At 43.1% G+C, this 8,297-nt stretch overlaps 1 protein-coding gene across 1 annotated transcript; it reads left to right on the plus strand.

Annotated features, from left to right (window-relative positions):
* Window positions 1–4,998: 4,998 nt before the first annotated feature.
* LOC125527842 (protein NRT1/ PTR FAMILY 5.10-like) lies at window positions 4,999–6,900 on the plus strand. Its single transcript, XM_048692353.1, has 3 exons — window positions 4,999–5,017; window positions 5,133–5,216; window positions 6,560–6,900. The coding sequence occupies exons 1-3, from the start codon at window positions 4,999–5,001 to the stop codon at window positions 6,787–6,789; spliced, it is 333 nt and encodes a 110-aa protein (XP_048548310.1). The 3' UTR covers window positions 6,790–6,900.
* The last annotated feature ends 1,397 nt before the right edge of the window (window positions 6,901–8,297 follow it).

Below are 8,297 nucleotides of genomic sequence, written 5' to 3' on the forward strand. Positions count from 1 at the left end.
AGTAGAGAGGCCATGCTTTTGGTCTTCGGTTCGAGGGGCTGTTCATGGGCAGTTCGCGGGATCGTTCATCGACGGTTCGAGGGACTCCAAGTACAATCTACACCGACACGTTCTTCTACGGCTGCAACTCGGTGACGGTAACGACCATGATCCCAACCCGTTATGCATCTTCATATTGATCTTGGGTGTGCGTAGGCGTGATTTTTTTGTTTTCTACTACGTTTCGCTATAGAAGCAACCAATTTCAAAACAACATAAGTAACCACCCTCTACATGTTCATGAATCATGATTTTAATGCATTTGAAGCTAAAATGAACTTATAAAGAAGTTGTTGTGTCTATTATTCTATATTCTTATGAACTTTTCTGTTGCTAAACGATAGTAGACTATGAGCCCAAGGGTGAAATCCTACCCAACTATATAACTGTTTGGGCTAAATTGAGACCGCTGCAACATCGGTGAAAACTTCATCGCACCCACAGCCTCGCTCCATGAGTGCATAGATTATTCTTATCAAGTGTGTGGTTCTATGGTATGGCATGGTACTTGGTACAAGTTGCACCAAGTCACGACTTTGAGTAGGGGGGATAAGTCAAAGTGCGATCGATCATGCAGCTACATGGGCCGACCCACCATACCAGGGAGCTTAGCGTCACACAAACTGGCGCATACACACCTCCATCCTAGACCTGGCCCATTTATTTTTCTTTCTTTTTTAACCTTCAAAAAATAGGTGCATGAAGTAGGATTCAAACTCCGAACCTCTTGGATTATTTCCACCTTCTATAGGCAACTAGGGCAGCTCACTTGCTATGCCTAATTACTTCTTTTATTCTTCTTGTTGTGCATCTATTCGGTCTGTTTTTTTTTTTGACTTTTTTTCTTCATTATATTCTTTTTTTCTTTCTTCTTCTTCTTTTTATCTATTGTCTTCTCAATCTGGTTTAATTCCTTTATTTCTTCTTCTCAATCTGGTTTTCTTCTCATTTTTTATCCTACCTGAACACCCTTTGTTGAACATGGTCTAGTTTTGGACATCCTTGAAATGAACACAACAGTTGCAAGAAGGTGGACATTACCATGGTAGGAATCCATGCCAGATTTGAACGATTTCTGACAGTATATGCATGTTGCGACATGTCCGGTCATTTATCGGCTTTTTCCACTAGGAAAACTCCAGAAAATGCAAAACTTACTAAAAACCCAAACAACTTGGCATGTGCTTCAATTGGTCATACAAAGTCATGGAAAAAATTGGGGCCATTTCAAGGATGTTGAGAAACAACATGCTCTCACACGGAGCCTTCTCGCCTTCTCGCCTACCCGAACACCCTCCGTTTAACATGATTTATTTGGACATCCTTGAAATGACCCCAAATATTACAAGCATGTGGGCATGGCCATTGTATGCATTAATGTCAAGTTCGAACAATTTCCGACACCGTATGCGAGTTGTGACATGTCCGGCTATTTACCGGCATTTTTTCACCGGGAAAATTCCAAAAAATGCAAAAAATGTCAAAACCCCCAAAAAATTGGCACGGTTCCTTGAATTGGCCATACAAGGCCATGGAAAAAATTGGAGTCATTTCAAGGATGTCGAGAAACAACGTGCTCTTGGACGGAACCTTCTAGCCTACCCGAACACCCTCCGTTCAACATGGTATATTTTTGGAACTCCTTGAAATGACTCCAAATTTTGCAAGTAGGTGGGCATGACCATTGTAGGCATCCATGTTAGGTTAAAAGATTTTTTGACACGGTATGCAAGTTGCAACACGCCTGTCCATGTATAGGCCTTTTTCACAGGGAGAATTCTAGAAAATGCAAAAAATGTTGAAAACCTAAACAACTTGGCATGATACCTTGAATTGGCCATACAAGGCCACGGAAAAAAAACTAGAGCCATTTAAGGAAGTCGAGAAACAGTAAATGTGTTTTGAAAAGCATTTAATGAGTATTCGAAAAAAGAATTTAAAACATTTACCTAAAATTGTTATTTTCATATTCCACTTTTTTTCAAATTTTTGAATAGGCTTTACAAATAATAATAAAGTTCAAAATGGAGACAAATGAATTAAAAAAATAGGATAAAAACAAAAAAAGAGAAAAAAGCTTAGACCTTGGCCAACTAGGTAACGACATCATTCCCGACGGGCGCTTGTTGGGCCGGCCAAATGCTCGTTTATTTGGAGAAACTTCACCAATTCAAAAAATGTCCCCGTTCTTCTAGATTTGTTAACAAATTCATAGAATGTTCCTTTTTCAATATGTTTTAACAAATACAAGGAAAGTTCATGGAGTTACAAATAATGTTCGCGCTTTCAAAAATTGTCTGGAATTTAAAAAATATTACTCTTTTTAAATATATTGTAAACGAAAACAAAATATGTTCAGGGAAATTCAAGAAAAATTGGTTTTAATTTTTTTGGTATTTTTATGATTTTTTGAAATTCCAAATATTTAGTGTTTTTGAAGAAATGTTCGATAAATTGAAAAAAAAATGTTCATGATAAAAAAATATTTGCTCTTTTTATGAAGGCACAGACTTTTCCTTTGAATTTATGTACAATTTATTAAAATACGAATATTAATTTATTTGAACAAAATTGGGAAAAAACGAATATTTCTGGGAATCTTGAGAAAATTTCGTGAGCATTTTTTGGAAAGAAAAGAGAAATGAAAAAAAATGAAAAGGAATAAAAAGACGCAGGGTTTCTGAAAAAAAAAACGATGATCTGAAGAAATATTCACAAAATTTGAAAAATAGTTCATAGAACTGAAAAAAGTTCGCAGGTTTTGCGAACAAAAGTTGCAAAGAAACCAAAAAGATCATGGATTTGAGAAGGTTCACTAGAGTGTTAGAAAAAAAATAAAAAGGAAAGTCTCGGATTTGGAAAATTTTCACGAAATTTTTAAAAAAAGTTTGGGAAGAAAAAAATTCACAAATTTGAGGAAAGTTTACGAATTTGGAAAAAGTTTCAAATCTTCGAAAAAATTAAGCATTTGAAATAATCTAAAAAATAAAAAGGGAAAAGGGAAAGAAAAATAAAAAGAAAATAATATAAAAACTAAAGTAAAAAACCAAAGAAAAAACTGGCCAAAACAGCCCAATTGAAAAGGAAAACCAGAGTGTTTCTTTTTAGTGTTATATTTGAGGCACTACAAAAGATGGAAAAAAAGAAGTTAGACATAGGAGGTGAGGTATCTCAGGGAGTTAACGCGTCTGGTAATGAAAAATGAGGTTCTGATTTCGAGTCTAACATAACGCACTTATTTTCTAAAGGTTGGAAAAACACAAAGGAAACTAGACTAAGTAGATGCACAACAAAAAGAATAAAATAAATAAATTGGCACGACAAGTCAGTTGTCCTAGTTGGTTTTAGTGGGTGGAAGTAAATTAGAAGGTTGGTAGTTCAAATCTGACCCTTCGCACCTACTTTTTCTCTTTAAAAAAGAAAAAAAAGGGGTCACGCCGAGGACAGAGGGTTATGACTGGCGGGCGGATCGGCTGTGTACGTCTACGTATAGCTCATACGTGCCACATACAAAGTGGGTAAAAACCTTATGGTCAAAAGACCATATTGCCCTGATACAGTTTGTAAGAGGGGGTGTACCGAAGCCAGGCTCGTAACCCCATTTTATTCTGTAACAATCTTACTTATAAAAATATAAAATTTTGCAACCCTTTGAGACTCTAGGTTTTTTTAAAAAACATGGAATTCCTCGATCTATCAGCCTTCATGATCGTTACTAGAAAAACCAAACTTGCACAGTCACTTTGCAGGATGCTTAGTTTGTCAGACCATTGTAAAGCAAGTGCCCTATCTTCCGTAGCTGCTTATGTTTTGGCTTCAAGCGTGCATGTGTTAATAGTGAAGAAGTGAAGATCAATTGTATTCAGAAAATGGACCGAGAGTAATATTATGCATAAACTAAAACTTGCCTATGATAATATTTGAAGGCAGTGAACAAATTTAATGTGAAAACAAATTACCTTTTCCACTTGTGTTGTTGCCGGCAGCGTGTACATGGATCGGCGCAACGGCTCCTGCCTCTCCCGGCGTCCCCGTCCCTGCTCCTCAATGAGGGATCTGATTCGGATCGCTGTCTGGAGACGCAGAGTCGAACGAACTGTGGAAAAGATTAGCGATATGTGCCTCAGTGCGTGGCTGCGTGCAGCGTGCGTAGTCAAGTACGTCATGGTCTCCTGCCTCTCCCGGCGTCATGGGCTCGTACGTCATGGGCCTGCTTGCATTTTTCATTCATGAAAATCGTGATGATGTACATGGGCCAAGTCTTCATGTTAATAGTGACTAGCAAGATGCTCATGCATTACACGGAACATTAAGATGCATTTGTATAAGTAGTTTATCTTGTGGGGAAAAAGGATAAACAAGAGAAGACCTTATTTGCAAATGTAGAGAGAGGTGTGCGTATATTTTTACAAAATTGTCATAGTCTCTTCCCTATCCATCAGATATAAATCGAACGACATATATTGCAAGATGGCAGGCACACCATCATCGCCGACTTTTTTTTATGAGAATAGAGATCCGTCCCTTGGTGTTTATCACGTCTTGATTTGGTAAAACAAAGAACTAAGTCCTGATTTGGTACCAGTGGCGCTCGAGGATTAACCCATGTGATCCAACGTGCCTGTGGTGACGCAGACATTAATTAGGCTGGTTGTAAATGAGAGTATCATATACTAGTATCATACATATGATATTAGTGTATGATACTACACCCGTAATGCATGGTATTATATGTTGATATCATACATGACTATATTTATTGCCATGTATAATACAAAATAGCGCATTATTTAATATGATACGGTATCATAATATAATACTCAAGACTTTCTTCATTTAATTTTATGTCACCTCATCAAAATTGTTTAGTTGATATTGATATTTCTATTACAATCAGCCTTAGTTTATGCGTACGTCTGTCTGAGCAGCTAATTAAGCAAGCTTTTTTAACTCTAAGCGATGACGACAGGAGAAGAAAGTGTCTTCAAGATGATAGAAATATATATACGCCCACCCAACAAGCTATAAGCAAGCAAGCAAAGCTAGCAGGAGATGGCAATGGTGGACGCCGAGGCTCCCTTTCTCGAGGTCAGGGAGGAGCCGCTGGGGGGCGTCCCGCGGCCGCCCCGTCTACCACGCCACCTCCGGCGGGTGGCGCTCCGCCATCTTCGTCGCCGGTATGCACTGCATCTCCTACAGCTAGAGGATAAGAATATTTTACTAGATCAACTTAGCAAACTATGTACTGTAGAAGGGGAAAACGCCTCGTGAGGCGCCGCCCCTAGCGGTTCTCTCCTCCTCCGCGCTCGTGGTGGCTAACCTCGCGCGCGGCACCGTGCTGGCGGCAGCTCGTCCTGCTCTGGCGCCGGCAGAGTGCTCTGCTCCTCGCGCGCCGGGGTGGTGTTGGCCAGATGTGCGGCTCCCAGATCTTGCACGGACAGCCCGGTTCCTGGTGGCCCTGAACTAGCGTGGCCAGCGTGTTGCCGCCGGATCTCGCCGCGGTCGACGCGGTTTGTGTGGCTCCTAGCGCGCCGATAGAACTACGAGTGCGGGCGTGCGGCCTGTGGCGGCCGGGGCCCTCTAGTGGCACTGTGGCAGTGGCGCCGGCGATGTGTGGGGCTGCTGTGGCGCGTCCGGTGGTGGCGCGAATCGGGTCTGATCCAGCGCCTTGTGGCCGAGCTCTTGGGGTGCTCCATGCGGCAGCCGATGGCTGAGTGCAGCCTCTAATCCATTCAGCGGACTTTGGGAGGCACGCCACCGCTGGTGGTCTTTGGGTGGCGACTCGCGCCGTGTCTCGGTCTGGCATTGGTTAGGCGGATCTCGTCCGGCTTGATCTGGTGATGGACGGCTGCCCCCACGGCATGCCTGCCTTGTCCCGGGCCGCTGGACATCCGTCATGTTAGCTTAGCAATATCGTTGTCTTGGCAGATTTGGCATCTCCGCAAATGCTGGATGTGTGAGTTCACTCTGATCCAGGATTTCGATGCCAATCTATGCTTCTCTGGCAACCTGGTGCCAACTGCCAACAACACAGGGGACTTCATTTATTGTGATGCTCTTCAATAATACAGTATAAGGTCTAAACAGTTTCAGTGAAAGCCATAGGTTTGGCCAACCATGGTCGTAATTGACATGACATTGGCGGTTTACGTTCGCTTGTCGAAGACTAAAGCTTACTCAGTCTTTCTCTTGTGGGTGAGAACCCATGATCTAGCCTAGGCGGTTGGATCCCACGAGGATGACATTCATGCACAATTTTCTTGATAAATGCATTACTGTGGATGAACCTACGGGGAGCGTCATTCGGATGTTGTCAATGATGGGGTTCTCTTGTGGATGTTTTGCTGCCGTGGGTCGCCGTCTCGCTTGATTCTAAGGGTCCTTTAAATTTTTCTTTTTCCTCGTTGGCTATTAGCATCCTAGTCAATGTGTCTTGTATCCACTTGATGTGATATTAATAGTTAATTAATAGCACCCATTATCGAAAAATGCTACTAACTAGATAGCGATGCATATGCAGTGGTGGAGGGCGCCGGCAGCTTCGCCTACTACGGCGTGTCGGCTAACCTGATCACGTACTTGACGGGGCCGCTCGGCCACTCCAACGCTGCGGCGGCTGCGGCTGTGAACGTCTGGACGGGGACGGCCAGGCTCTTGCCACTGTTAGGCGCCTTTGTCGCCGACTCCTGGCTAGGCCGCTACCGCTCCATCATCCTCGCCTGCACCCTCTACGTCCTGGTAATTATTTAGGAAATTAATCTTTTTTTGCGGGAATAGGAAATTAATCTCCTCTCTCAACTTTTTTGTTAGAATTCTCTTTTAACTACGACTCCCACCATTTCATAACATATTGTTTACAGATTTTCTCAAAGTCACATATAATAGGGTTTGCCAAGTTTATTAAGAAAAATATTAACATTAATAATACCAAATAAACATCATATGAAAGTCTGTGTCATGATGTATCCGATGATATTATCTAGTGTCATAGGTGTAGCTAATTTTTCTGTAAACTTGCTCAAAGTTGTCAAAGCTTAACTTCCCAAAATTTTATGTCTTTGTGGACAAGAGCCAGCGCAATTAGGATTAGACTTTTTTAAAAGAGGAATATATTAATATCGCAAAAATATCAATTACATCCAGCCTCTCCACCAACAAAAAGTCACAAAGACATCCAGCATGCACACTGTCTGAAAAGAAAAGAAAACGAAGGCCTCGCTAGAGTGATCAACTCCTCTCAGCAACAGCACACAAACCACCACCAAAGATAACACCCGGAAAACACAAAAGGTCTCCAAAAGCAACGCCTTGAAGAAGAAAACTGTGCACAAGCATCGTCGTCGCCCGATCCAAGATCATAGGTTTTCACCCTGGAGAAAGACCGAGCTCTCAAAACAATACCTTCAACAATGCAATTGCCATGCACAACCAATAAAGACCAGACCTTAGCTTTTCATCCTGAAAATCATGACTCAGCACCCAAGGAGCACCACCAAAATTGAAACCCTCCAGCACTGTCGCCCCCACTTGACACTGGTGCTACTGAAAGATTTCAAACACTTGCTGAATCTATCACCTTCAAGGCCCCCTCCTCCTTACTGATCCTCCTATCTCAGTTCATAACCACTTTCTCCACCGCTATCTGTGTCATGGAAATTGAGACGCTAACATGTCCCATGGTGTCAAATAATAACAGAGCTTCGCGCCAAGCCCTCCTTGAGCCACATAGGTTGATATGGACGCGCACGACCAGATACTATCTGATCCAAATATCCTTTGGGAAAGATCTCCGGTAGTAGTTTCGGAACATGTCGACGACGAGATCGAGGAGGATCGATCAAGTAGAACATTGTCGTGATGCGATAAGAGCACAAGGGTTGCCACCACACCGCTGCCTCCACCAAGCCGACGCCATCGCCACCACAGCGGAGGACACCAGCCCGCGCTGCTCACAACCCGCGGCTCCAGGCGCTAGATCTAATGAAAAAGGCAGGGGCCTGGCCACCATCACGCCGCACCAGACCGCCTTGGACACCAGCGCCACGCACAAGCGACAGAAGTATGGCACGCAGACGAGGAGGCGGGCCATCGGCCCGACCTGCCCGAACCAAGAAGCCGCTCAAAACATCACCATCGATGCTGTCACCAAGGGAGACTCCGTCGTGCCCGAGGACATCTCCTTGATGCGAGCAAGGTCCCCACTGTAGCTATCGACCGCAGCGGCTTCGCTCTGCAGCTTCCTCCGGGGTGACGGAGAG

This window comes from Triticum urartu, unplaced genomic scaffold (genome assembly GCF_003073215.2).
Source record: "Triticum urartu cultivar G1812 unplaced genomic scaffold, Tu2.1 TuUngrouped_contig_4453, whole genome shotgun sequence".
Lineage (NCBI taxonomy): Eukaryota > Viridiplantae > Streptophyta > Magnoliopsida > Poales > Poaceae > Triticum > Triticum urartu.

Excerpts from the sequence above, each read along its gene's own strand:
- LOC125527842 (XM_048692353.1), top strand. Across the intron at positions 5,217-6,559 it reads CTCCGCCATCTTCGTCGCCG|TGGTGGAGGGCGCCGGCAGC; the intron begins GTATGCACTGCA and ends ATGCATATGCAG.